Source organism: Wickerhamiella sorbophila (assembly GCF_002251995.1).
Source record: "Wickerhamiella sorbophila strain DS02 chromosome Unknown contig2, whole genome shotgun sequence".
NCBI classification, from domain to species: Eukaryota; Fungi; Ascomycota; class Dipodascomycetes; order Dipodascales; family Trichomonascaceae; genus Wickerhamiella; species Wickerhamiella sorbophila.
In genome coordinates, this window is record NW_020194005.1 from 789,277 (window position 1) to 816,002 (window position 26,726).

General features: G+C 51.3%; 18 protein-coding genes across 18 annotated transcripts; 12 read left to right on the top strand and 6 right to left on the bottom strand.

The window, feature by feature from the left end:
• Positions 1-104: 104 nt before the first annotated feature.
• B9G98_03723 (Serine/threonine-protein kinase haspin hrk1) lies at positions 105-2,060 on the top strand (the record flags this gene model as incomplete). The annotated part of the gene is made up of 1 exon (XM_024810280.1): positions 105-2,060. One exon carries the CDS (start codon positions 105-107, stop codon positions 2,058-2,060), a length of 1,956 nt encoding a protein of 651 aa, XP_024666048.1.
• A 50-nt stretch (positions 2,061-2,110) lies between these two features.
• B9G98_03724 (Golgi to ER traffic protein 1) lies at positions 2,111-2,635 on the bottom strand (the record flags this gene model as incomplete). The annotated part of the gene is made up of 1 exon (XM_024810281.1): positions 2,111-2,635. One exon carries the CDS (start codon positions 2,633-2,635, stop codon positions 2,111-2,113), a length of 525 nt encoding a protein of 174 aa, XP_024666049.1.
• A 220-nt stretch (positions 2,636-2,855) lies between these two features.
• On the top strand, positions 2,856-3,593 carry B9G98_03725 (Casein kinase II subunit beta; the record flags this gene model as incomplete). The annotated part of the gene is made up of 1 exon (XM_024810282.1): positions 2,856-3,593. The coding sequence occupies one exon, from the start codon at positions 2,856-2,858 to the stop codon at positions 3,591-3,593; it is 738 nt and encodes a 245-aa protein (XP_024666050.1).
• Positions 3,594-3,737: 144 nt separating this feature from the next.
• B9G98_03726 (Lysine acetyltransferase) lies at positions 3,738-4,724 on the top strand (the record flags this gene model as incomplete). The annotated part of the gene is made up of 1 exon (XM_024810283.1): positions 3,738-4,724. One exon carries the CDS (start codon positions 3,738-3,740, stop codon positions 4,722-4,724), a length of 987 nt encoding a protein of 328 aa, XP_024666051.1.
• A 108-nt stretch (positions 4,725-4,832) lies between these two features.
• B9G98_03727 (J-type co-chaperone jac1, mitochondrial) lies at positions 4,833-5,348 on the bottom strand (the record flags this gene model as incomplete). Its single annotated transcript, XM_024810284.1, has 1 exon — positions 4,833-5,348. The coding sequence occupies one exon, from the start codon at positions 5,346-5,348 to the stop codon at positions 4,833-4,835; it is 516 nt and encodes a 171-aa protein (XP_024666052.1).
• An 88-nt stretch (positions 5,349-5,436) lies between these two features.
• On the bottom strand, positions 5,437-6,264 carry B9G98_03728 (Fe-S cluster assembly protein DRE2; the record flags this gene model as incomplete). Its single annotated transcript, XM_024810285.1, has 1 exon — positions 5,437-6,264. One exon carries the CDS (start codon positions 6,262-6,264, stop codon positions 5,437-5,439), a length of 828 nt encoding a protein of 275 aa, XP_024666053.1.
• Positions 6,265-6,834: 570 nt separating this feature from the next.
• Positions 6,835-7,206, top strand: B9G98_03729 (hypothetical protein; the record flags this gene model as incomplete). The annotated part of the gene is made up of 1 exon (XM_024810286.1): positions 6,835-7,206. One exon carries the CDS (start codon positions 6,835-6,837, stop codon positions 7,204-7,206), a length of 372 nt encoding a protein of 123 aa, XP_024666054.1.
• A 603-nt stretch (positions 7,207-7,809) lies between these two features.
• B9G98_03730 (Inositol phosphorylceramide synthase catalytic subunit AUR1) lies at positions 7,810-8,961 on the top strand (the record flags this gene model as incomplete). Its single annotated transcript, XM_024810287.1, has 1 exon — positions 7,810-8,961. The coding sequence occupies one exon, from the start codon at positions 7,810-7,812 to the stop codon at positions 8,959-8,961; it is 1,152 nt and encodes a 383-aa protein (XP_024666055.1).
• A 371-nt stretch (positions 8,962-9,332) lies between these two features.
• Positions 9,333-10,874, top strand: B9G98_03731 (Serine/threonine-protein kinase hal4; the record flags this gene model as incomplete). Its single annotated transcript, XM_024810288.1, has 1 exon — positions 9,333-10,874. One exon carries the CDS (start codon positions 9,333-9,335, stop codon positions 10,872-10,874), a length of 1,542 nt encoding a protein of 513 aa, XP_024666056.1.
• A 1,526-nt stretch (positions 10,875-12,400) lies between these two features.
• B9G98_03732 (Peroxisomal membrane protein PEX16) lies at positions 12,401-13,477 on the top strand (the record flags this gene model as incomplete). The annotated part of the gene is made up of 1 exon (XM_024810289.1): positions 12,401-13,477. One exon carries the CDS (start codon positions 12,401-12,403, stop codon positions 13,475-13,477), a length of 1,077 nt encoding a protein of 358 aa, XP_024666057.1.
• Positions 13,478-13,497: 20 nt separating this feature from the next.
• Positions 13,498-15,252, top strand: B9G98_03733 (Chromatin-remodeling complexes subunit NGG1; the record flags this gene model as incomplete). Its single annotated transcript, XM_024810290.1, has 1 exon — positions 13,498-15,252. One exon carries the CDS (start codon positions 13,498-13,500, stop codon positions 15,250-15,252), a length of 1,755 nt encoding a protein of 584 aa, XP_024666058.1.
• A 116-nt stretch (positions 15,253-15,368) lies between these two features.
• Positions 15,369-16,772, bottom strand: B9G98_03734 (Mitochondrial-processing peptidase subunit beta; the record flags this gene model as incomplete). Its single annotated transcript, XM_024810291.1, has 1 exon — positions 15,369-16,772. One exon carries the CDS (start codon positions 16,770-16,772, stop codon positions 15,369-15,371), a length of 1,404 nt encoding a protein of 467 aa, XP_024666059.1.
• Positions 16,773-17,079: 307 nt separating this feature from the next.
• B9G98_03735 (Succinate dehydrogenase [ubiquinone] cytochrome b small subunit, mitochondrial) lies at positions 17,080-17,577 on the top strand (the record flags this gene model as incomplete). The annotated part of the gene is made up of 1 exon (XM_024810292.1): positions 17,080-17,577. One exon carries the CDS (start codon positions 17,080-17,082, stop codon positions 17,575-17,577), a length of 498 nt encoding a protein of 165 aa, XP_024666060.1.
• Positions 17,578-17,790: 213 nt separating this feature from the next.
• On the top strand, positions 17,791-18,759 carry B9G98_03736 (hypothetical protein; the record flags this gene model as incomplete). The annotated part of the gene is made up of 1 exon (XM_024810293.1): positions 17,791-18,759. One exon carries the CDS (start codon positions 17,791-17,793, stop codon positions 18,757-18,759), a length of 969 nt encoding a protein of 322 aa, XP_024666061.1.
• A 5-nt stretch (positions 18,760-18,764) lies between these two features.
• Positions 18,765-19,076, bottom strand: B9G98_03737 (hypothetical protein; the record flags this gene model as incomplete). The annotated part of the gene is made up of 1 exon (XM_024810294.1): positions 18,765-19,076. The coding sequence occupies one exon, from the start codon at positions 19,074-19,076 to the stop codon at positions 18,765-18,767; it is 312 nt and encodes a 103-aa protein (XP_024666062.1).
• Positions 19,077-19,164: 88 nt separating this feature from the next.
• B9G98_03738 (hypothetical protein) lies at positions 19,165-20,211 on the bottom strand (the record flags this gene model as incomplete). Its single annotated transcript, XM_024810295.1, has 1 exon — positions 19,165-20,211. One exon carries the CDS (start codon positions 20,209-20,211, stop codon positions 19,165-19,167), a length of 1,047 nt encoding a protein of 348 aa, XP_024666063.1.
• A 101-nt stretch (positions 20,212-20,312) lies between these two features.
• On the top strand, positions 20,313-24,227 carry B9G98_03739 (Sister chromatid cohesion protein 2; the record flags this gene model as incomplete). Its single annotated transcript, XM_024810296.1, has 1 exon — positions 20,313-24,227. The coding sequence occupies one exon, from the start codon at positions 20,313-20,315 to the stop codon at positions 24,225-24,227; it is 3,915 nt and encodes a 1,304-aa protein (XP_024666064.1).
• Positions 24,228-24,305: 78 nt separating this feature from the next.
• On the top strand, positions 24,306-26,723 carry B9G98_03740 (Exocyst complex component SEC10; the record flags this gene model as incomplete). Its single annotated transcript, XM_024810297.1, has 1 exon — positions 24,306-26,723. One exon carries the CDS (start codon positions 24,306-24,308, stop codon positions 26,721-26,723), a length of 2,418 nt encoding a protein of 805 aa, XP_024666065.1.
• Positions 26,724-26,726: the final 3 nt, after the last annotated feature.

The window sequence follows — 26,726 nt, forward strand, 5'->3', positions numbered from 1 at the left end:
CAACGGTTTGTTTCTTCTCACTTTTTTTCTTGGCCATCGCTTGATCAGTTGTATAATTCGCTCGTTTGCAGTCACATTCTTTATTTTTGATTTCGTGTTGATCAATGCCATATATTGCCATTAACAGCGAAAACAAAACAACCACTTTTGGCAAGCGGTCGAAGCCGCCGGCTCAGTACGACCGTGAGCACCAGGTAGAGCTTTCCTGGCAGCAGGCGACAGCCAATTTGCCGCTAGCTTCCAAGGCGCTGAAAGAAAACCGTCCGCCCAGCGCCAATTCGAATTTGGAAGCCTCGATGGCCAACATTTCCATGGAAGAGTCGGGAATAGCTGTGCTAAAACAGCGACAGCGACAATCTCTTCAGCCTCTGGACCAACAGCAGCGTCCAAACACTCCGCTGCGCGCATCTAGCCGCGCTTCACGTACGGTGTCTGCACATGTCAAGCAGCCTCAAGTTGGCCCACTAGGTAACGCACAACGCCGGTTATCTACTCAAAGCACCGTGACGCTGTCAAGCACCTCATCTCGGGTTTCATCTTACGACCCATTGCGTAGTATGGGTGTATATGTCGACCCGGCAGCCGCGGCTAAAACCGAAATTTTGAACACCCCTCCTCTTCCAAGCAGTCCGGTGCAACTACACGAGCCGTCGCAGCCTCTACATCACGTTCGGTCACCATCGTCGTTGTCCCACCGGCCCATGTCTTCCGTGTCCACGCGCACAAGCAGTACGTCGAGGACTCAAGCTACCGCAGATAGCCGGACCCCGGGATCGCGGCGCTCATTTTTGGGATTGACGACCAAGTCGTCCACAAGCAGTATTTCGAACCCCGCTCGCAGGTCCTCTACAATCCAAGACATTCGCCGGTCTATTGTGTCTTTTTCATCATCCAGCACTTCGTTGTTCAGGTTTTCTCAGAGCCCTAAAGAGAACAACCGGGTTCAAGGCTCGATGATCTCACTACCGACTCCCTCTTTGGTGACCAGAGAGAAAATGACCAACAAAATGAAGACTTCGCAGTCGCTGCTTTCTCTCGGGCCGGATGGATCCCACGGGCAAAACCAGGAGTTTGCCCAAAGCCAGTTGGACGGCCTTTTGGAGATCTGCTCTCACTCTTCAGTTCGGCCGTTTGGTGTATTTGTAGAGGCGGAACTCAATGAGCACGGGCCCATTGAGAAGATCGGTGAAGCCTCATATTCCGAAGTTTTTGCTGCTGGTAAACTGGTGTACAAAATTGTGCCATTCGGAAGCCTAGACCAAACGCCTGTTCATGAGCTAATGCAAGAAATCCAAATCAGCAAACTTGTGAATGCCCATGATGGGTTTGCCAAGCTTTTGGCTGCTCATGTTGTTCAAGGTGAATACGACGGCACTCTGTTGGATGCATGGGACGCGTTTGCAGCAGCGAACATTTCTGAGAACGCTCGCCCTCGATACGAAAGCGATCAATATTATTGTGTTCTCGTTATGGAGCATGCAGGCGAGGCTCTGGAAACCTTCCGTCTCCATAGTGCTCACGAGGCGTTCGATATTTTCAAACAAATCCTATGGGCACTCACTACTGCCGAGGGTACGATCGAGTTTGAGCATCGGGACTTGCATTGGGGTAATGTTGTTATCCAAAGGCTGAGTAGTGGACTCAAGACGAGCATCATCGACTTTACCCTGAGTCGGGCCCGCTCCTCCAACCAGCAGGTGTTTTATACGCGGCTAGACCACCCAGACTTTTTCCGAGGCAAAGGAGACTACCAATTTGATATTTATCGATACATGCAGCGCTTGCTGGTATCTGAATCGCCCGACCAGCGGGTTCCGGACTGGTCGTTGTTCGAGCCCCGAACCAATGTTCTATGGTTACACTACATTGTATTGAAACTTCTTGATAAGTTGGACCAGAGCCAGGCGGCTCCAAAGCATAGATCAGACAATGTTTACCGCACACGTCTACAAAATCTTGCTAGCACCCTTGATATCAGTAATAAGCGACGGTTTAGCCCGTTCAAAGTGAAGTCTGCTTTCGATGTTTTGACGTGGGGCAAAAAACATGGCTTTTGGTAAATAATTAAACGTTTTTGATTTTTGAAAAGAGAGTCCCTATTTTTTCTAGATCACTTGATCAGCTCGGTCACCGCCGACAGCCCATGATCGACGATGGTCAACCACCAGCTTGCCGAAATAGATCCCATGGGCGCCCTGGGGAACGACAGCACCCATTCGACAAAACGGGGGAGCACGTTTCTCGGAAGCCAAACGACCGGGCGGGAGGAGTACTTCCACAGCAAATATAGTTTCAGGCCGGATGAAAGAAGCCATCTGGCAGTGCGAACGTAGTTCTGGAGAGACGCTCTTGAGCGGCCGACGTCGGCGTTCAACAGGTCCATGCGAGCTTTGAGTTTGTTGTATTCGCGGTCGAGCTTGGCCCACTTTGCAAACTCGTCCTTAGACGATGTTTCTGTGCGCTCTTGACGGACCTCAACCAGTCGGCTCCGAGTTGCCCGCAACTCCAGAACCTTTTCGTCCGTAGATACTTTGGACAGGACCTGCCACAGAAATTCCGCAACTCTCGTGGTGGTCAGGATCGACAAAAGCCGGAACCATAAAGCCACAAACGCCAGGTTGATCAGGAGGCTCATAGTGGGAGGATGCTTGATTATCTAGCGGCGGCGGAGAAATTATTGAGGTCCCACACGGCCGAGCAATGGGAACATGCGGTCCTCTGGGAAATGCATGTACTTTTTTTTATTTACAGCAACTCAATTGATCTACTTGATGTTTCAACGCGAGGGGATCCGCACCGGTCGGTGACATAAAAGGACGAAAAAAAAACTCCAGTGAGCCCACTGACTCAGCATCATGACCGAAAACGAAGAGCTCTATCTGTCTTCGAGCTCGATTGAAGACTCATGGGTGAGCCAGTTTTGCGAGATGGCGAACCACCAGTATTTTTGCGAAGTGAGCGAGTCGTTCATGGAGGACGAGTTCAATCTCACGGGCCTCAACTCGCTTGTGCCCCGGTACAAGGAGGCGTTGGAGCTCATTCTCGACCTTGAGCCGGAGGTGCCAGTTCCTCTGCCCGAGATCCCGACAATTGAAGAGAGTGGCGAGCTTCTGTACGGGCTGATCCACGCCCGTTTCATCATCACAAGGCCCGGACTCCAGTCCATGGCCTACAAATACGCCTGCAGAGACTTCGGCACCTGCCCGCGCTACCAGTGCCGCAACACAGCAGTCCTGCCCATGGGACGCCTGGACATCCCCGGGTTTGAGACCGTACGACTATACTGCCCCTGCTGCAGAGACATTTACGTACCCTCCAACTCCCGTTTTCTGAATATCGACGGGGCGTTTTTCGGGTCATCTTTTCCTGCATTTTTCTTGGAAACATACCCCAAAGTCGAGCAAGAGTGCCGACGAATCCGGGAACAGTCGCCGCCGTTCCAACTCAAAATTTTTGGTTTCAACATTGCGGAAAAAAGCCGGGCTGGTCCCCGTATGAAGTGGCTTCGCCAGACCCCTGGCCAAGACAAGTCTCAAGGTCCCCAGGAGACAGAGGCGGCAACTGCGATTGAAGAAGAGGCTGTGGTCGGTTAATTTTCCCCGACGCCTGCTCTCCTCTTCAAAATAAAGCTGGTTCTTTCTATAATCTTCTATGTAATTTCCCCTAATGCATCTTTTCATGATCCTTTGATTTGCCCCACCTTATGAAATGTCTGCCGCCGTTCTCAACGGTTTTTCATGACTAAATTTGCACAAGCAGTGGCCCGCGAGGACATTCTCCAGACCAGGAGAAATAATTCCGAGGCATGGATGGACAATTATACCATGAACCAGTATCTTGACCGGGACATGACGCTGGAAAACAGCCACAAGGCCAACGGGCTTGTCTTCCGCACCTGGAAACTCGAGGACGACCAGGGCACCATTGTCAGTGGGTGCGAGAGTTTGCAGCGTCCTGCCTATCGCAAAGCCAAGGGAGAGCAAGGCAAGGAAGTCACCGAGTTCGTGGTGGCCAGTGTTTTTACCCCCAGTGCTTATCGGGGCAAAGGATATGCAGCTGAGCTGCTTTCCGGGGTAACTGCAGAGCACGGAAAAGACGGAATCGTTACATTGTGGTCAGATGTTGGCAATTATTATGCTAGATTCGGCTACAAGCGTGCGAATTGCGATCAGTTCCATGCAAAACCCGCCAAGACCACCGCCAAAGGCGTCACTTTGGTCACTAAAGACCAGGCGGTGCAGAAGCTTCTGCCCAGGCATGTCACCCAAGTCAAGACCACGGTGGACGAGCTTGTTGAGGCTGACGGCAAGACCCGTTTTGCTGTTGTCCCGCACAAGGGAATGTACGAACAGCTCTTTGTTCGTGCCGATCATCACCGCAGCAGCATGAACCAGGCCCCCGTTACTTCTTATGGCGCCGTCACTAAAAATGCCTGGGCCGTCTGGGCACCCTTCTTTGGCAGCAAGGCTTTGTACATTGTTGGTATGGATGGTCCTGTGGATGAATTGGTCGAACTCTTCAAGGCGGCTTTGAACGAAGCCGAGGCCTACGGTATCGATGTCAAGGTTTTCGAGGAAACATTGAGCGATCCCGACGCCTTTGCGACTGCCCTGAAAGAGGCCAACATCGACTTCGAGTTTGGCGAACGTACAGATTCCTGGCCCATGTTTGTCGCTCCTGAGGACTGTGAGTGGGTCTGCACCGGAAAGTACGGCTGGTTCTAAATGACAGCCCGTTCGAGTTTTTGCTTGTTTGTCGTGTTTTTAAACATTGCTTTTTAGTCATTATAGCGGGCTCACGTTTACCTGAACCTTGTAATCTCGTAAATTCGTCTAGTCTTCTCCATGGAAAGCTGCACGAAGTTTGATCCAGTAGCCTAGTTCAATGGTTGCCTTTTGGGCAGTCTCAAGATCATTTTCAGAGTAGGCTTGCGAAATCTTGTGTATAGTGCTTTCAATCCTCTCATTGTTTGCTTGCTCGAGCTTTGCTCTCTCAGCGGGGTCTTCACACTCGGACACTTCTTCCCGGACCATCAATATATTCATCAACAGCTCCTCGTCGTCTAAACTGGCATCCTCACCAACTGCGGTGGAGCCCTGTAACTCAAGAATATGCCGTGATCGTAGCAATGGGTCCAACAATGTACGATACGCCGAGCCAAGGGTGGCCGAGTCGGCGGCGGTGGCTCCACTGTTTACATCTGGGTGAGCTTGCTGCTGTGCCTTGAGGTATTCGTTCCGTAGAGACTTGGTGTCAATTTCGAACGGCCCCTTAGGAGGAGGACCTGCTGCCAATGTTTTTGGAAACAGCGAGTAGTAGTTGATCCACCTTCGCAAAATCTTGGACATGATGACAAAAAGTGGAGATTTGGAAGTCAAGTGAATGAGAATAAATACACTATAGATAGTAGCTAAGCTCTTTTTGTTTTACGAGGGATCAAAAGTCGTCTCCAAATTGGTCTAGAGAAACGACTTCTCCGGGCTTGAAAGGAGGCAATCCCAAATAGGGGCAGCCGTCACATCGGAAGGCATCTCCGAGGGCACAAGAGCCGCATCCACCTACAGCCTTGCCAGGGACCGTAAAATCAATCTCGGCGAGGTCGTCAGAGGTAAGAATGATTGCTTGTCGCTGGCGGGCGCTGGCCTCCTCTTTTTCTTCGATTTCCCGGAGCCCGCATGTGCAGTCTTTGCATGCTCTGCGGCGCTTTCCATCCGGATTACATTTGGCCGGATACACATGCGCGGGATCGGCGCCATCCACGAGATCATCTTCGTCAATAAGGTCCGATTCAGGCGATGACTCCATCTTGTCGAGCGGCGGCAAATCGGCATTCAGGGCGCTCGGCGGCGCGCGATCGAACTTGCGCTTGAATAGATTGTTGGACGTTCCGGTCTTGGGCTTGCGACTGAGCAACACAGTTGGGGCTTTCTGTACGTATTTAGTCCACTTGTCGCCCTCCTTGACGAGTCCGTTCAGAACAAGCACGGACTCGTTTTTCACGGCGCCAACCAAGTGCGCATTGGGCTTCATGGCATCATAAATAGCACTGGCTGCCGTGCCACCGATTTCGGTGCGCTCAGCACCGACAATGCGCACCAAGTCGAAGCTCTGTGGCGGGATATGTACCGCAGAGACCTCCAGGCGCTCCAAAAGCTGCTGGTGGACATCTGCATTCGGGTATTCTGCAGTGAGCTGCTTAATTTTGTCCACAGAACTCACCAAGTCCGCGGTCACAACTAAAAGAACTCTCTGCTCTGCCGTCATTGTGAGATGGAAAAAAATCGTCCCAAGCGGAACCGGAGTATTACAAATAGAATGACTACCAGGGGATAGGGTCCCGAGGCAGCTTGGTAAAGAGAATCGCGGCAGGGCAGGGCCAAGCCAACCCGATTTAAGGGTTTTGGGACTCGCCCAAGCACTGGCCGTTGACGTGGACAGTACGGGTTGGGAAACCGCCGATTGAGCGAATTTAAACTCTGCTGGGGAGTTACCCCACATATGCGCTTTCCCCGCAGCGGGCTCTACATACAATCGGCTCAAATTATTGTTTTGTGGGAATATACCTAAATATATTGTATCTATTCGCTAGTTTTATCATCACGCAGGGGCTGGTCAGAAGCAGCGCCCAACCCCAATCCTTCCGCTGAGTGTATCGGTGAGCTCACGTGAATCGGCAGAGAGTCGGCCGTGCGACTTTGGGGGTCCTCTAGACTTCGCGGAAAGCAGGCACACATCCAGGGGCAGCCAATTGGGATGGGCTCTACGGAACAATGCCCCAGATAATCGCTGAGGCCTTAAGCCCTCCTCTTATCGCAGATCACTGGACTTGTAGCCATGATGACGTCGGATTACGTTGGCCGCTGCATACGAATGCATATAAAAGCCAGGGTCTCGCTGGGAATCCCATCCCAACAAACTGAACAACTAAACCAAACCAACCAGCGAACCCCCCAATCCACACAATCAACCATGGCCCGTACTCGTCGAAGCTCCTCTGCCAGTGAAAGCAGCCTGCCCAAGTACTTTGGCAAGCACAGCTTTTACAATGAGGACCCCCACAAAATAAAAAAGAATGGCGCTGGTCGTCATAACTGGGGGACCGAAATGGACGAGATTGACTTTCTGGAAAAGTCAGGCAAGTTCAACCTAGCCGGATCCCGCCGCCACTCCAATTCTCAGCACCTTCGCCCCGAGCTAGAGGAGTAGCCCATGTAGCTTGCGGTGTATCCGTCATTTAACCCATTTAGCTATGAATATACGAATTATGAAAACCCAATCGGTAGGTGTCTTTTGACTCAGTCACAAACCAAACAAGGCGGCAGGGCGGGTTATCGAACGGCATGGGTTAGGGCAAACCGGTAGCGGGTGCCTGCTCTTATCGAGTTGCAGCAGGTCGCTTAAGCGGGTCCCTTAGTGAGACTAGCAAAACTCATGCTCGGCGAGAATAACGCTGCAAGTTTTCAGCTGCCAGTTTAATCAGTTATTATTATCACTAGGCTTTGGGTTCTAGTGACCAATCACTACCGGCACGTGATGGCAACCTGGCTAAACCCAGGACTGATCTGCACATACTCTGCTCACAGCCCCTCAATTTTACGACGTGATCGAAAGTCCAAACACTCTATGTAGCAAACTGCTCTACTCTATACCACTATGCACTCGGCCACCCCCCGCTCTGCCTGGCTGTCATTATTAAGGCACGTAACTCGGCGTAAAAGCAGACCTGAGAGGAGTCCTGAGTAAGCAAACGGTAACCCGGAGAATAGCAGGAAAAAAAATTCCAAAAAGACAAAAAATCTCATCCACGACATGGTGGTTTTTGCTAGAATCAAGGCAGCGTTTTTAGCAGACGCACCTCCAGGGAATGCTGCTTTTGGCCTTGAGAGATCGTTCTCATTATCTGAGGGTGTGCGCCGGTTCAAGCGTCACCGATGGAGGGCCCGCGACAGCCAGTATATCCTCCTCTTGCCGCTTCTTCTGTTTTGTTTCATTATCTGTGACGCGCCTTCGCCCATATACAGGCTTTTGATCGCTCTGGTGCTGCTATATCTCGTGACGGTGCCGGCATTGAGCCAGTTTTTTTTAAATTTCCTGCCCACGGCTACGTGGCTGATTTTGTTCTACTCTTGTCGATATATTCCTCCGGCTTGGAGACCCAGCATTTTTGTCCGCGTGTTGCCTGGTTTAGAGACAATTTTTTACGGCGGTAACCTCAGCGCTACGCTGGCGGCTAAAACCAACTCCTTTCTGGACATCCTGGCCTGGATCCCCTACGGGCTCTGCCACTACGGTGCTCCAGTGGTAATTTCCATTTTCTGCTTTGTGTTTGGCCCCCCAACGCTGCTTCCGGTCTTTATGTTCGCTTTTGGATACATGAACATTGCTGGTGTTTTTATTCAGATCCTGTTCCCTACCGCACCGCCGTGGTACCAAACGCTGTACGGCCTTCAAAAGGCTTACTACGGCATGAAAGGATCTGCTGGAGGGCTGCACCGGGTGGATCTGCTGCTGGGGGTTGACATGTACACCAGCGCGTTCGAAGCGTCTCCCCAGGTGTTTGGAGCCTTTCCATCTTTGCATTCTGGCTCCGCCGTCATGGAGGCCTGCTTTATGACCTATCTTTTCCCCTCAATGGGGCCAGTTTTTGCCATTTACGTTATGTGGATCTGGTGGTCGACCATGTATTTGACCCATCACTACTTTATCGATCTAATCGCGGGGGCAATCCTCAGCCTGAGCGTGTTCTACATCTGCCAGGAAACTATTCTGCCCAGAAAGCAGCCAGGAAAGTTCGGTCGCTGGTCCTACGGCCATGTCGAGTACGGCTTGCCCCAGCCAATCAAGACCCGCAAGTCGTTCGATGAGGAAGTGCTTTTTGATGAAGAGCAGGCCATTGAAATGACCGCTCTGTCCCACTCAGAATCACACACCAGCGGCAGAAGCACGCCGCGACAACATTGAGCAAAAAGACACCCTCTTCCTGTAAATTTCGGCTCATCCTCCAAACACCCCCATTTTGAGCCCTGCATTCTATCTAATTGTTATTTTTTTATTAGCCCGTATCACTCATCCGTCGGCTCGGGAATGTCCCAATGCGGCTCTCGCCTTGTCTGATGCCTCCGAAACGGGAATGGGCGCCCCCACCCAAGTGCGCCCTAAATCCCAGTACGTAATCAGAGCCGATGGGGAGGGCTAATTTTTCTAAGGCATCAACAGAAAAGGTTTTCTCTCACTTTTATTTTTCAGTAAAACCAAGCTTTCTTGACGCCAAACTCCGCGTTTGACTTTGTTGTCTCGAGCACTTGTGCTTTTTAGATTGTTGAAATTCGCAAATGGGCCACCTAGCCAAGCTTTTTACCAACTGGAAAAAGGCCGAATCTCCCGGACCCGACTGCCCCACGCCTTTGGGGTCGGGTGCGTCGTCGCACAGCTCAGACGGTGTTTTGTCACCGGTCATGAGCGAACGCATTGCCTCGCCGGGCGTTTCGGTCGCTCCCAGCTCCTCTAGCTCTGCGTACTTGCGTCCGAATCCCAGCCTCACTTCTCTGGCGTCCTCGACGGCCCCGTCCAAACGCCCAGCCACTCGGGATCCTTCGGGACGCTTCCAAATGCTCGACGATGGCAGGCACGCGCATATTCTGCGCAATGCGCGGCGTCAGGAGAAGCTGACCCGCATGCTCCGGGATATTATGGGCACTGGGTCGAAGGTTGGTGACGACGCAGTGTCTGCGGTGCCCGAGTTCGCCCAGGAGCCCGCCTCTGCGGACGCCCAGGACCTCAGTCTCATGAACGGCCTGGTTTCTCGGGTCGCCAAGGGCGAAGTGGAGGTCGGAAACGTGAATGGCGCTTCCGTCTCCAAGGGCACCAAAGTGCGACCCGGAAAGCGCGACTACGCGGTCAAGGTTCGGGAAGCTACAGCGTCAATGTTTTCGAAGTACGGCAAATGTCAGGAAATCGTCGGCAAGGGCTCTTACGGCACGGTGCGTGTGGCCCACAAGTCAGACGGCCGAGGCCATGAGAAACTCTATGCGGTTAAAGAGTTCCGCAAACGGACGGCTGAGGCCGAAAACACGTTCCAAGACCGCCTCATGTCTGAGTTTTGCATTTCTTCTCAACTGCGTCACCCGAATATCATTGAGACCTTAGATCTCATGAAAGATCCCAATGGCGGCTTTTGCCAGGTCATGGAGTTCTGTCCCGGTGGCGACCTGTATTCGCTGATTATCTCGTCGGGCACAGGTCTCAAAGCTGCTGAGGCCGACTGTTTTTTCAAGCAGCTCATGAGAGGCGTAGTGTACATGCACTCCATGGGCGTTGCCCACTGTGATCTAAAGCCAGAAAACATTTTGCTTACCTCCAATGGAACCGTCAAGATCTCTGATTTTGGCAACGGCGAGTGTTTCCGCATGGCTTGGGAAAAAGATGTTCATTTCAGCAAAGGCGTCACGGGCTCCGGGCCCTACATTGCCCCTGAAGAGTTCAAAGACAAGCCGTTCGACCCTCGTGCTGTGGACATCTGGGCCACAGGTATTATTTATATGGTGATGCGGACGGGCGCCTATCTCTGGCGAACCACCGCTCCCGAGGAAGATGGCAACTATCGCCGGTATCTAGTCGACCGCAAGAAAAGCGACGGATACGCGCCTATCGAGAGATTGTCCCCGCAAAAATGCGTGTACGTTATTTATTCCATCCTCGACCCCGTTCCATCCCGACGGATCACTGCGAAACAGGTACTTAATTCAGAATGGGGCCGAAGCATCCGGGTCTGCGAAGCGGCGACCGAGGGATATCCGGCGCCCAAGTCCACGTGCTCAGACGCCCTGTCCGGAGCGGTATCGGTTTCGTCAACCCCGTCTCTACCAGCCACATGAGCATATATTTGTACTACTACTAATTACGCTTATTTCCTTCCGTTTTATTTAGATAGGGCTGAAGTATATATTTTCCGCTAAAAGTTAACAAAGTAAGCTGCATAAGGGTCGTCACCCGCCTGGCCGTAGCTGTAATTTTCTTCAGCGTAGTGTTCGAATTGCGAAGCGTCACCAGCTCCAACCTGGATTGGCGGCTCGTAAGGAGTTTCAATTTCTCTGGCCAGCAGCTTTTTCCAATTGACCTCGGCGAACCAAGGGTGTGCCTTGACGTCAGCGGCGCCTCCGTTGAGGTTGCCCAGACGCAGAGTCAGATCCTTGGTAATTAGTCGCTTGAGAAGATCAATGGCGACGGGAGATAGATACGAAGGGAAGGTTACTTCGCCGTGGAGGATCTTTTCGTATGTTCTCATGTGGGATTGTGAGTAGAACGGCGTGTAGCCAGAGAGCATTTCGAAAATAAGAATACCCAGCGACCACCAGTCCACAGATTTGTTGTAAGGCTTGGAGGCCACCACTTCGGGTGCGATGTAATCCGGGGTTCCACATAGCGTCCACGTCACGTCGGGCACTTCCTTTGCAAACCCAAAGTCTGTGATCTTGACATGGCCATGCTTGTCGAGAAGGATGTTTTCCGGCTTGAGATCGCGGTAAATGATGTCTTGGCTGTGTAAATACTCCAGGGCAAGTACTACCTCACTGGCATAGAACTTTGCGACTGGCGAAGGAAACCGCCGCGATTTGCGCAGCAAACTGAACAGCTCGCCGCCCTCAATAAAGTCCATGACCATAAACAGATTGTTTACATCCTGAAACGTGCCCCACAGACGCACGAAGAAGGGAAAGTTGACCTTTTTCAGCATCCGGCGCTCGTCGTTGGTGTGGTTCACCTGCTTCATCCGCACCACTAGGCTCTTTTTCAGGACTTTGATGGCATAAAACCGCTGGTTGTGCACGCTGCGCACCAAATGCACTCGCCCAAACGAGCCAGTACCCAGAGTGCGCATAATATCAAAGTCCTTGATCCCGTACTTGCCCTTGGTCACATATTCGTTGTCCAGCGGTTCGGGAACTGACTGCTGCTGCTGCACTTGGGACCGCGGCGAGCCTGTTTGTACGTTTGGGCTGCCCATCATTTGCGGCGCAGCCTGGCCTGGCAAATGAGGCGAATTGGGCTGAACTGCTTGCGTCTGCACTCCCATGGGGAAATTCTGAGAGGGGAGACCCTGCGAACTAGGCGGTAATTCGCTATTCATGCCAGCTTTTCCGTTTTTTTTTACCTCGTTGGCGACAACGAAACTGGTGAGTTATCCCAAACGAGGAGTGACTGCTGACTGAAGATTGAAGATCAGGCGCTATGTAATCGAGATTGCTCTGGGAGGGGGCCAGGGCGATTCTCGTCTCGATTTGTGAGTTGGGACACCGAATGGGGGGATGGGGGGGTGCCCAGGGCAAGGGTACGCCCTAGAGAGCGGGTAGTGGGGTTTTCGTTTCTGCTGATTAACGTTTTCAGTTCAAGTGCGGAGAGAATGGCTGGTTTCGAGAATTGGCTCGTGGCCAACTCCAGTTACATGGCTAACGCCGAAAATGTGGTCAGAATGCTGACGCTGTTTGCACCTGGCCAGAACAACGACGTCGAGCTCGTGTCTGAGGCGGCAGGCTCGCTATTGCAGGGTCTGGGTGTTTATCACAGCGGCATCGTCGCACGCGTGCTGGCAGAGAAAAAGCTGCCCCTTTCCCCGCATGCCAGGTACATCAAGGCACAGATGGAGGAGTCAAAATCATACGCAGCCGTCGCGTATACTTTGAGTGCAGTACGGTGCACTGAGCTGCTAATTGAGATGCTGGCCCGGCAGAAGGGCGGTGAAGATGGGCGATGGAAGGCTGTTACTGGCGTGGAGAGTGTCAAGGCCGTGCTGAGGCTTCTGTTGCTTGCAATTGCCCAACGTCCAGTTGCCATGCCACCAGTATTCGAGCGGGAAATGGATCCAGAGGCAGTTGAGCAGCTTGTTCTTGGGGTCGACAACCCTGCGGAAGCTGCCCTGCAAGAAGGCCCCAAGCCACCCATCCCGCAAAGACTTGAACGCAGCGGTAAAACCTTCCCCCCGTTGGAGGCGTCGCTCAATGTCGAATTTGCCCGCGAGACCATGGCGGCCAAAATGCTAAAGGCCGAAGACCTGCGCCCCGCGGCTCAGCTTATAAGAAAGCTTCAGGCCAAGACGTTCGCTGGCGACCTGCTTTCTATTCTCCGTCCCGTGATCTACTCTTTGCTCGCCTACAAATACCGTAAAAACAAGCAGTCCTGGACGCCCTGGTTGACCGGCGTGCTATTAGAGGTTTTGGGTCGTCAGCTCTCTGCTCAAGGATTCACTGCGGCCGGCCGCAATTCCGTGAGCAGCGTGGAGCTCGAGCAACTCAAACGCAAGACCTCCAGTCTCTGGAGCTGGGCCCTTCGCGACCCCCTGTACAATAGCTTGACCCGGCCGTTTATCGTTGGGTTTGCCAACAAGCTCAACCGCGTGCCGCTTCTTAATATGTTCAGCGTGCTTGTGCACGACTACCTGTATCTGCTCGATACCTACTACTTCCCCTCGGCCTCTATATAGTTTCTATATTCTTAACTTTCATGACTCAAAACGAAGTCCCAAGCCTGCAGTCCCTAGTTGCATTCTACCCCGACACTTTCTGCTTAGTCATGGCGAAGCGTCGTCGAGAAGAGGTTGCAGATATTCTAGGCCAGCTTGTTGGCCTAGTCGACGGCCCACCTGAGGAATCGGTCTTGGCAAAAGCCCAGCAGTACCTGGAGAAGCTGGTGGTTAGCACGAAAGAAAACGTCCAGCACCTCGACGCCCAGCTCACCAAGTTGACGAAAACCACCAATACCGTCGTGCATGAGCGCCAACGAAGACAGCAACAGGACCTGCCGGCGGGTGCCAAGGATGTCGAAATGGAAGATGCACCACCGGCAGACGACCCGGCGGGCGAGAGTGGCAATTCGGCTGCCGAAGACCGACCTGTCAGTCGCGTCTCGGACGACGCGGATAACCTTGATGAAAACGCCCAGTCGGCGAGCACAAACGGCAGTTCAAAGTTCGTTCAAAATCCCAAGTCGGAGTTTGTTGCGTCCCAGGTGCTGCCTATCTCTGCTCTCGGGTTATTCGACGACACAGCCGGCGACGACGATCTAAAGGCTAAATATGGTGTCGCATCGTATCCCGCTCAGGATTTGAGCCCCTTCTTGCCGGGTCCTATACCAGACGAAGATTATACACGAGCAAAGCCGCCCAATCAGGTCCAGGGAACGACATTTGCTGCCTTTTTAGAGCCCTACTTTCGTCTGTTCAACGAAGAGGATCTGGCGTTCCTTCAGCAACGCACAGTGGGCACAGAAGTTGTCTCGTTCGGTAGAACTATATCCCCTTATGTTATTCCTCCACTTGGGCCGCTTTATACAGACGTATGGGCTGAGGAAGACCGTCACCATCACCAGCATCCGTCGTACAACGTGACCCCTGCACCGCGGGCCGTGGATCCCGACCAGTACATTGCTCATGGGTCTGCACACGACATCAGTGATATGAACGTTGAGACCGGTCGTGTTGTGGTTGGTCCCCTGACCGCCCGACTAATGTCGGCCATTCTGCCCGAAGACGGAGGAGAGGAAGAAAGCACCCCCATGCCTCCGTCAATCACCCAAATCACCCCCGAATCCATCGATGCGCTCTCTGCCGAGTCCGCTGCGGCTGCCAAGCAGGTTCTTGCCAGCTTTAGCGGTCTAGAAGAGCGATTGATGCGGGAATTCAGATACGTGGGGATTCTCGATATGAACATTTTACGTCAAGATGTGAAAAACAGACACCAATTCAAGCTTGCCATCGATTCGTCAAACGATATGGGCGTGGACAGTGATGATCTCGAACTAGACTGGAACAACGGTGCAGAGGATGATGAGGTGTGCCGAGAGATGCGCGAGCTGCAGGCCAAACTCCGGGTTGTGACAGCAAAAAACCAAAAATATAAGCGGCGGTTACTACCGCATGTCCAGGAGCAAATGGCATGGCAAGAATACACATCTATTTTGGACGACCTGGACAAACAGGTTGATCAGGTTTATCTCAAACGGCTCCGGGTGCCCAAATCCAAAAAGAAGAAGACGTCATATGCTCCGGCCGAAGCCTCGCCGGCTCCCAGCACCACTGCAGTCGCCAAGGTCGTGGATCAAAAGCCCGCAACCCGAGCGGCCCTCGACAAGCGCACCCGCTGGATGACAAAAATCGGATCTGTGTTCCGGCCGCATTATCTCATGTGGAGATCGCACATGGAAAGCAAGTTCGACGGAGATGACGAAGACGAGGACGACGAGGAGGAAGAAGAGGCCTAACTCTCATAACTTTTTTTATTGCATAATGCCTAAATAATCTTAATCACTAATAATTTCGTGAGACCGAGTTGTATTTTTCTTTTTACTTAGACTTTAGCGATCTACTCACTATACATTTACCACCGGTTCATGGTCATATCGTTACGGATACGCAAGTAATCGGGGAGCTCGCCAATGGGGCCCATGGCGGCGATGGCGAGATCGCGGTCCCAGATATACTGGTCGGCGAACTTCTTAACATCCTTGACGGTGATGGCGTTGATGGCGCGCTCGACCTCCTCGGGAGACTGGCGGCGGCCGGTGGTGACCAGCTGGCGGCCAATGTCCTCGGCAGTGGCGGTGGAGCCGTCAAGAGAAAGCAACAGAGAGGCCTTGAGCTGAGACTTGGCCCGCTCGACCTCAGCATCAGTCACGGACACAGACAGGCGGTTCCACTGCTTGAGAGTGAAGTGGACGAGGTCGTCGAGGTTGTCGACGTTTTCAGACACAAGGTAGATACCCCAGAGACCAGTGTCAGAGTAGGAGGTGCTGAAAGACATGAAGGAGTTGGCAAGGTGGTTCTGGGCAACAATCGAAGCCAACTTGGAGCCCTGGTTGTTAGCAACCGAGGACATGCGGTCCCAGCTGCCGACAATAGCCTGCGAAACCAAGGCAGCATAGTAGTCAGGGGAGCTCCAAGAGACACCCTCGACAGCAAGAGCAATGTGAGCCTGGGGCAGAGTGTCGTCGCGGATGCGGACCTCGGAGCCGACAAAGCTGGAGACGTCGCCGGGACGAACAGAGCCAGCACCGACCTCCACATTGGGACCAGAGGGCAGCTTGCCAAAGTGCTGCTCGGCGAGCTTGACAAGCTCCTGGTGCTCGATGGCGCCAGTGCCCACGAGAACCATGCGGTTAGCAAGGTAGTTGCGGGTGATGTAGTCCTTGAGCTCGACCTGGGAGATGTCCAAAATGTTCTCCTTGGGGCCGAGAATAGTACGGCCAAGAGGCTGGCCCTGGAAAGCAACAGAGTGCAGGTGATCAAACAACACCTCCTCGTACTGCTTGTCGACCTCCTCTGCCTCGCGAAGGATGACGTCGCGCTCGCGCTCGATGGCAGAGGCCTCCAGCTTGGAGTTCTGCAGAATGTCGCTGATCAGCTCAACGGTCTTGGGAACGTCCTGTTTGAGAGCCTTGGCGTAGAACACTGTGTTCTCGCGAGAGGTGTAGGCATTCAGGTGGCCACCCATGTTCTCAATCTCAAGCTCCAACTGCTGCTGGGTGCGCGACTTGGTACCCTTGAACGAAAGGTGCTCCAAGAAGTGGGCCGTGCCGTTGTTGTACTCGTGCTCAGCGCGCGAGCCGGCATCAATCCACACTCCGACGGTAGCGGTCTGGGCCGATGGCTGGGCCTCAGAGGCCACGGTAAGACCATTAGGCAAGGTAGTCGTCAGAGTCTTTGGCGACTCGTAAGTGAAGGTTTGCATCCCGCGAGCCCGCACGGACTGGCGAGCTACCGCCCGAGTAAACGATCTCAGCATTTTTGAGGAAGTTGGTGAAAAGATGACCAACTCGCAAGCTTGATTGGTTGTAAGCGAACTCGGTAGGGTAACCCTTCCAGAACCGTCATTCCAGCGTACGAAGCTTTTTTTCCGGTGCACTACGTTTCTGGATGACTCTTGATCTCCGTCGAGGCTTTATTTGCCATTTTTGCCCAGTCCGAAATTTCGACTATTTCCGACCCTGCCCAACCCCGTTCTATTACCGTTGACCAATCACAGGCAGTTCATACTTCCCCAGATTTGTCACCGGCCCAGGGCTTTCTACCTACCAAACCGTAATAAAAAAATGCTGGCTGTGTCTCGGCTTGCTCTGCGTTCGTCTGTTCGCCCCGCTCTGCGATCTGTTGTCGCCTCTCCCGTCATGATTTCTCGCCGTGGTCTTTTTGAGGGATACGGTCTTCCCCAGCCGCCTGGAAACATTGTTGGCACGGTTAACGACGCTGTTCCCACTCCTGCCCCCGACGCCGTTCACGGCTCTTACCACTGGACCTTTGAGCGTCTGGTGGCTGTTAGTCTGGTGCCCCTCACCGTTTTGCCTGTTGCTACCGGCACTCTGTCTCCCGCGGTTGACGCCCTGTTCGGCGGCTTGCTGATTGCCCACTGCATCACCGGCTTCCAGTCCTGTATCACCGACTACATCCCCACCCGCAAATTTCCCCGTGGCCACATATTCTGCAACTGGCTGCTGTACATTGGCTCGGCCGGCGCTCTTTACGGCGTTTACAAGATCGAGACTGAGGAGGAGGGCATCAGCGGTGCCGTTAAGAAGATTTGGAACGCGTAAATCATTTATTAGCATGGTATTTACTTAGATATACTTTATTTGTTCGCTTGCCCGCCCCTACCGTTCTACTTGGTGTCTCGTTCGTTACACCCTGTCTATGGTCCCTGTACCCTTGATATCTTTAAACCCGTGTCCTTTGTCCCTACACCCCTTCGTACAAATCCCCCACATGCAATTATAAATTCCGTGCGGGGATTTTGTATCGACGCCATTATGATTAGCGCTATCGCCGATTTCATTCAGACTAGAATTGAGCTGTCTCGTGACTTTGTTTACGGGCCGCCTGCCAATTACACCGAGAAGGACTACCCGCATCTCTCCGGTAAAGTGTACATCGTGACTGGTGCTTCATCGGGCATAGGCTTTGAAACTGCTCGCCTGTTAGCCGGAACGAAGGCCACCGTCTACATTACCGGCCGCACACCGTCCAGAATCGAAGGTTCCTTGGCCAAATTGCGTGACGAGTTCCCCGATACCAAGATCGAGGCCCTGAGAATGGACTACACCGACTTGTCTACTATCAAACCAGCCATTCAGAAATTCCTGAACGCTGAGACCCGTCTCGATGGCATTGTCCACAATGCCGGTGTTGAGTACAATGGCCCCCACCTCACTGATATTGGCTACACTGAGGTTCTTGTGGTAAACACGTTTGCCGGCCAGCTCGTGCAAACTCTTCTCGACCCCATTATGATCAAGACAGCCAAATCTGCTCCCAAAAACTCAGTAAGAATCATTTGGCTGGCATCGTCTGCCCACAACGTCTCCCCCCCGAACGGCGGAATCTACTGGGACGATATCAACAACCCACCAAACAGATTCGGATTCGGTATTTACGGCCAGACCAAGGCAATCAATGTGTACCAGGCTGTTCAGTGGGCCAAGCATCACCAAGACAGCGGGATTGTTTCCGTCTCGGTCCACCCTGGTTTCCTGGTATCGGATATCTGCCGTGAAGTGCGCGATCCCCTGTACTACTTCCGTCGCCCAACGATTTTCGGTGGATACCAGGAAGTATATCCTCTCGTCCATCCGTCAATTACCACCGAAGACAACGGATCTTACTGGATTCCCATTGGTACCAAAGGACGCATCCGGCCCGACGTGGAAAAGGGAGCCAATGGCGAGAACGGCGAGCGGCTGTGGCAGTTCATTCATGAGCAAATTAAGCCCTATCTATAAATATGTCAGCCCTCTAATCTACGTTTAACTCCCATAGAAGGCTCCTGCGGTGTGAGCCGCGCTGTGTTGGTTGCAATCGTTTTGCTGAGCCGGTCGAGGTAGTTGTCCACCTTGGCTTTGGCTATTTGCACCTGATCAGGACGAACATTACGCACCCCACACGAGTACACCGTCAATGTTTCGCATTGGGCATCTAAACATCCGGTAATGGCTCCATCTGACATTGCGTCGAGCAAAAATGGCTCAACTTCACTCTCTGGCAGCTGTAGCTGGGTTTGTAAGTCAGGATACGATATACACGTCCGTTCGCGAGCCATTGAGATGAGGGTTAATTGCTGCAGCTTGCGGCGTTGGCCCGCTGTGAGATCTACAGTGCAATCTTGCAACGTACCGTAGCAGAACAAATCAGACAGCGTTTGGTTCTCCAGGGGTTCGAAGGAAAACACTCCAGGTGCTTCGTACATCGTCGAGTGGCCAGACAGTGGTGGTTAAGTAATCTAGCAGGAAGAGCAATAGTCTTTGGTTAATAGCCTTGTGCTGTAGCGTTTTCATAGACAACAGGGGCATTCCGAAAAAGCTGACTGCGGATTGGGCCTCAATCTCAAGCTCCGTTTGCTCCGGTAGCGATGGACGTGGCTGAGAATGCACCAGCTTGCCGTTAGGAAACACCTTGTTTCGTAGACGACATAACAGCTTAGCAACCCGGGTCTGGTCAACAGATTCCAAGCTTCTGAACACAAGAGCATTCACGCGTGCGTTGATGCCTTCGTGGAACCACCAAAGAGAGTCGTAAACGAGCTTGACCAACGGGTGCCCCCGATGCACTAAAAATGTCGTAATGTTGGCATCCAGATCTGGGTATATCGGGCCGTGCGGCTCAGTTTTCTTCTTGGGGGTATCGTTTTTGCTATTTTCTGCACAATTCTTCCGAACCGAAATGAACAGGTGATAAAGAGTCCACGAGTTGCTCAAAAGGTCGACTACCTGCCAAAGCACAAACCCAAACAATCCAATTAACAGCGCCCGAATTCCCTCTGGAAGGTCTCTAAACATCCCATTGACATGTCGGGTAGCCAGTATATCCAGGTACTCTCGTTTTAATTGCCCGTCAACCATTCCCGGGTGCGAGTTCATCGCAAGGTACGTCTGGATCTGTTCGGAACTAACTCTCGATCTGTTCAGCACAAACTCAACGTCCCTGATGTGGTGGTCCAGAATCGTGGTCAGTTCCTTGACCATTTGAAATTTGTCCAAGAATTTGCCTCGCTCCTTCAATCCCGAAACTGCCTTGACTAGCAAATCAGCAAGGTCCTGGTCGAAATGGCCATTCGGCGACACATTGGGGTACCAACCTGAAATGTATTGCAAGTAGATGACTTCCAGCCATTTATAGAGTTCGTCGTCCACTGCACCAAACAATGGTTCCTTTTTGGCTCGAAACTGCCCAGACATAGCCGAAATGCGATGAATAAACTTTTGGGAAACCAGAACGCGTCAGCTCGAATAAAAAAGGTGTAATTAAGGATTTCGCAGACTGACACCACAATACGGCCATGTCAGAACAGCCTGATTTTGACAATATCAAGGTATTGTTGAAAAATACTCCTTTGGGTGGGCTGCCACTAGACCCCGCTGCGCTATTAGTACCCAAAACAGAAGCCACTTGGCACGCAGTGAATTTTCTTGATTATGATCTCGAAAACATCGATGTACCACTAGATAATCTTGACGAGCTTGCTGAAAGGTATTTAGCGCAAGTACCCACGTTCAGCTGGTGTTTCAACGGGGATTCAGATGAGGCTTCAGAGGCTGAGCTTCCAAATCTCGCGCGCCTAATTTTGGACAAACTACCTGATCCCGAACCGATTGCGCAACAAGAAAATGAAGATTGCGGTGTATCAGTGACTTCTGAATTATCTCCAGAATTGCGGCCCGCTGCACCTCGCGAAATCGTTACTGTAGCTTCGAACCTCTACCAGATCAAAGTCAAGCGGTTTCTGTCTGAAAAAACTATTTCTCGGCTAATTGACCTCAACCGCAGCCTCAATAGCGTGAATCCTAAAGCAATTGACCTTGCAGACGCTGAAATTATTGTTGAACAAGCTATGAAGTTTTTGAACGGCGACTTAACAATGTGTCTGGCTGCTTGCGAGACGTTACTGCACTACCGCCTCAAAAGACCCGATGCCCTCCATCTCAACTCGATCAAAAATATAAATGCTGCTATTCTGGCTTTCAAAGAAGTTGTTATTGAGATTCCTGGAACTCTAGAAGCATTTGTTGGTGTCGAATGGGTAATGTGCTTCTGGGTCAAACTGATCGAAGACAAGAGCATTAGCGACCAACAAAGTCTGTCTCTACTGTTGGCAGCGTATTCTGTGATATTTTCTCCTAGTTTCCAATCGTGGACCGTTGCTCCGAAAAAATACGACGGCGTCAATGTCCTTGAACAGGCGCGTAGAAAGTGTGCTGACCTCGTTGTAGCCTGCTATTCTGCATTTCCCGAGATGAGAAAAGAAATTATACACGACATCTGTAATAATCTCTCAAAACTCGGCAAGTGGAGGCGGGGGTTTGCTATTTCCTTTGCTCCAGGATCAGGTTCCATCCACGTAGTGGTCGGTCTGGTTCTGCGAGTCATTCAAAAATCCGGCCAAACTCCTATGGAGCTGTGGCACCGTGCCGCAGAAACAAGAAACAAACAGACTCTCGAGAAAGCATGTCAAGCTGCTAATAAAGAGGCAACTCAGTATTGTGTGTTGCTTTCTCAATTCCTTATTGAGGCGTGTCACACAAGCTCCAAAGCTAGCCCCATCAGAGTGCTGACCCAATGTCTTGTCGAAGACATGGCAGCAGCATTGCCTTTTGCAGAGTGGCCTGCGAGCCAATTATTTATATCCTGTTTCATCAGTCTTCTGTTCCACGCCAGCCCCCTATACATGAAACAGCGCTCATTCATGGTTTTCTTACTGGACATACTTAAGACCGTCCAAAGCGCTTTATACCACGTATACAAGAGCCAGCCTGATATATCAGTAGTGGGCACTGTTGTTGATCAACTGGTGAGAATGCAGAAGCTCTCAACTGCTAATTTTTTGGCCTCGACCTTGTGTGCCCGTCCTAGTAAGTCGGTCTCTTATCTCGAATTTTATGCTCGTTTGACCACTGAATCTCCGCCGTATATTGGATACAGACGTGTACCACAGTCATTATGGTTCAAAATTTTGCGAACATGGCAAATAGGAAACTACTACGAACAGATTATGGAGGTGATGCTGGCCATCACTTACGAGGGCAACGTGGCAGATAAGAGCCAAGTTGAAATTCTTAAGCTAATGGCGCAGTGTGTTGAGACGAATTCGTCGTTTTTCGAGCGAATTGAGGAAAAGCTCATTTTCTGTATCCAGAATGGGCCACCTTCAGTTTGTGATGGTGCAATGCTGGTTATCATTCGTTATGTTTCTGTGACATCCATTGATGCCAATATCAACCTTATTGAAAAGGCTATTTCACGACTAACAAGTCCCGGGCTAGCCGCATACAAGAAACGCTGTTCGAAATTCTTGTTTGAAGTGTTTCTACAGACAGATTCTAATGAACTGAAAATCCTTGCTTGGAAGGCCTTGCTCAGAGCTTCAGGAGATGGAGAAGCAACCGTGTCAAAACTTGGACTTGAGTTACTTCAAGACCTGGTATTCAACCAGAGCGCCGAGGGCTCAAAGCAGTTGCAGCTGTTGTCTAGTATGCTTTTGGAGACGCACACATCAGAAGCACCGTATCCCTGGCTCCTAAAACGATTCTTACGTCTGACATTAGTGACTTTACCTTTTGAAAAAAGTAAACGTGAAAATATTCGCAACCTGGTAGGCTACTTGCTGGACTCTATTGGTGAAGGTAGTAAACCAAACTTTTCATCTCTGAAAGCGGCCTCTGTTATTTTGGAAGCTAACGGATTTTACGTGCCCACAAGTAAAATTGCTTCTTTATTTTCTTTGGCTTGTAGTAGCCGTGAAGGCCCCCAGCACCGACTCATTGCGTTACGCATGCTCAACGCAGCTCTCAGTGCGACACCCCGCATTATTATCAGTCCTCGAGTGATTGCTCATTATTTTCCTCTTCTATTGAGCAAAATGCAGATTTTCTCCGAACCGGAGGTCGAGTATTCTGGTCCTATTCTCTGGGAATTGTGTCAGTATGGGAACATGACCGATCGCAAGACGCGACTGCTATCATTGAAAAATCTCACAAAGAACGCATTCTCACATTATGCAAAACAAAAGGACTTGAAAAGCGCAGAGACATCAGTGGTCGTGTCCCAACTCCTACTACTCATGACCGCAGCAGTAAGATTCTGGGTGGGACCTGAGCATCCCCATCCCCTTAAGGATCAGCTGATTGATACTCTGATTAAACTGATCAAGACTGATAGCAGCCGTCTAAGACTTGCGTCGGTTGTCTGTCTTATAAAAACATGTACACGATACCCGGAAATGTTTCTGGAGCCCAGAGTTGCCGGCATATTGAGCACCGAGGTTCTTGTCAAACCTTCCAGCGAAGAATGGAATATCTTCATTCTGTTGCTGCTAGAGTTTCTCCAAAACGAGGAAGACAAGCTTGAAATCAAAGCACAAACTGCCCCAAAAGAAATGGGCGACAGCTTACTGCACAGCAACTCGTCCGAAGCGACACAGGATTCTGTTGCAGCTGGACTGCTTCAAAAGTACTTGGAGCCGATTCTTCGACGCACACTGGCATCTGAAGATGCATTTGCTGCTATTTCTGTGCGGCTGCTAACTCAGGCAATTGAATCTGGACGCGTGGAGGCCCACGAATGTATCCCTGCGGTCGTTGCGTTGACCACAGCGCAGTCTTTGGAGATATCCAAGACAGCACTGCGCGCATTCACGTTTATGGTAAGTCGCTGGCGTTCGGTGGTGGAGCAGAAACTACCAGAGGGCCTGCAGTTGGCGATTGAATATCATGAGCAGTGCGGAACAGGCCCTGTATCGCCCAAGCTAGTTGCGAGCTTGTGGGAAATTCTTCGCACTCAGGCGACTTCATTGAAAACAATGATCCAGTGTTTGCTGAAGTCTTTCAAGCATTGCACACCAGCATATGCCACTGTTGTTATCAACTCGCTCACTATCGCCCGGATAGATCAGCGGGATGTTTCTGCTATAGTCAAGAGCATCGAAGACATATGTTACTCCTGCGACTTGTTGGATACAGAGTATACATCTGAGTCTATCGCTATATTTATTGCATTATATGGCTTGAGACTAGTTCTTTTGGCGAACAGCGGTGATACCGGGGACGAATTGCACAAACTCGACACCGGCCGAGTAATCTCCCGGTATGAAACCGACTTTGAGGGCGGGCGAGAGGTTTATGAGCAGCTGCTAGACATTGACCACTTCAATGCAGAAACTCAAGTTCTACTCTACGGATCGAAAAAGCGGCGTACATAATGTATTTAATTCTTTCATCTTTCAACTAATTCACTCAAGTTCGGTGCGGTTTCGGTTCTTGTCAGCACAAACTCCCGAATGAGCCTGTACGGGCTGGACGAGTCTATTCGGCAACTGCTGAGGTTGGACAGATTTTCGACGGTTGATTTCAATGCTAAAGACTTCATCAAGCAGTTAAGAAGCACTCAGAAGGACGCGGGTATTGAGGACGAAGTTTTGGATCCCAAGCCGTACATTCGTACTTTTGAGGCAGTGCTCAGTGAACTTGAACGGCTCCGGGATGTCGCACAACATGGAGAAGATGCCGCAGGAACCGCTGCCGATGGTCTGCGAGATGACTTCAACGAGTCTGTCCTAGGGCTCGCTACTAATGTTGACAATGCCGTTGCCCAGATCAAGCAGCTCGACGAGCAGGTAAGCGACGTGACTCGAGCCACAAATTTTGTGGGTGACCGCCTCGAACGCATTAGTGCAATGCACCAGAAGGCCCGCACCAGTCGCCGCTTGGTTGAGTACTATGTCAGTTTTTTGAACCGAGGTGAGTGTCCCGAGTTGCACCGCCTGTGGACGTCGGAGAACCCTACCGATCGTAGACATTGCGCTCAGATTGTTGGACAATTGCAATTGCTCGCTCGCAAAATCGGCGATATACCGGGAAGCGAGAAAGCCGAAAACGACATTGATAAGTTTGCCGAGCATCTGGAGACCCACTTTGTAGGACTCTTTCAAGATGCCTACGCATCATTCGACCTGCTAGGCATGAAGGAAATCGCCCACGTCTTGCACGACTTTAACGGTGGTGCCTCTATTGTACAAGCGTTTGTGAACCAGCACGACTTTTTTATGCAAATTGACAAAATTGATGATAACTCGGCTTTGCACAATGAAGAGATGTGGGCACATTTGAGCGATTTAAAGTCGGGGTGCCCCGAGTTTGAAAAAGCCATTTCGTCGCTGGTCGATGACGTGGTTGATACCGTTATGGCTGAAACAGATATTATTCGTAAAGTCTTCCCTCAGCCGGCTCAAGTTTTGACTGTGTTCATGCAACGAACGTTTGCCCAGCGTATTCAGGGCCAAGTCTCTCTGTACATCGAAGAGGCAGAGAGCAGATCGGCACTAGCACATGTCCGAGTATTGTATATTTGCTATCACTTGATTGGCGTGATGGTGAAAACTCTTAAGTTCCACTGGTCAAAGCAAAACATCGACGCAGATGGTGAGCTCTCGCTCATGCTGGATTCGAATTTCAATGACACGTTCGTTATGTTTATGGACAAGTACTTTGCTATTGAGCGTCGCAATCTTGAACAGATTATCTCGTCCACCTTCCAGTATTTCTACAATTCCGAAAACCGCCATGAAGATTCCCCTGGCCCCCACAAACTCCAGAGAATAGTAACAAACGAAGGGTCTGGAAGTGGCTACGACACAGATGAGGAAGCAGCAAGTGCTGCAGAAACTGATATTGAAGACTCGAGAATGGACAAATTCATGCGTGCTGTTCGTCTTGAGAGAGGCAATACCGTGCGCAAACGTGTTTCACTCCCGTGGGAAGATCCTCAACTTGTGTTAGACGATATGCGTACAGTGCTAGCTGCATTTGCTGAGGCGGTCGGCCGAGAACAAGTCTTGTCACCTTCTGCCCGGATTCCTCACGATGCCGTCGAGCTTTTCAACACGTTGATCCGGGAAGTTGGCGGGAGTTACATCAATGAGGCATTGTACCGGGCCATTAAAGGAATATTGAAAATTCCCAACAACGAGCCGATAAACTGGGCATTCCTGGACATCGTTCGACGGTCCGCTAATTGCGTGCAGATGCTGGCGATGTTTGTTCGAACAGTATTGTTTTCCATGGTCCGGGGAATGGAGGCGACGCAAAACGAAATGGCATCCACCATCAACGAGTACATTATTACGGCACAAGATCTCTGCAGTGAACTGCTCTCTAATGTTACCGAGCTTGTGCATCTTCGCACCGTCGAGGCGTTTCAGAAACAAAAGCCTCGGGACTTTGCCCCTAAAGAGCATGTTGAGCCAAACACTAGTGCTGTTTGCCGTTATGTGATCGAGTGCTTCACTGCTGTAAGCCAGCAAGCGCAAGAATCACTCAGCGGGGAGAATAGACAAAACTTTTTGGTGTCCTTGGCTGGCGGCCTATATAATGACCTGGTTACCCAAATCAAAAAGTACCGGGACATCAACCCCGTAGGCGGGCGTATTCTTGCTGCTGATCTGCACGCATACGAGCAGCTTGTGGTGAGCGATTGGGGGATTCTGGAGGTCGCCGACTCGTTTGCGACCCTCAAAGCAATTGCCAAGCTTTTCTATGCCGATGTCCAAATGCTCCCCTCGCTTCTCAGAGACAGCAGACTCGCCCGTCTCAAACCACAAACGTTACAAATGTACGTTGGTCAACGACATGACTTCCAGTCCCGCAATTTGCACATGCTTTTCTTGGGCAAGACTGGTTATCGTTACGGCTGGTACTAGTTA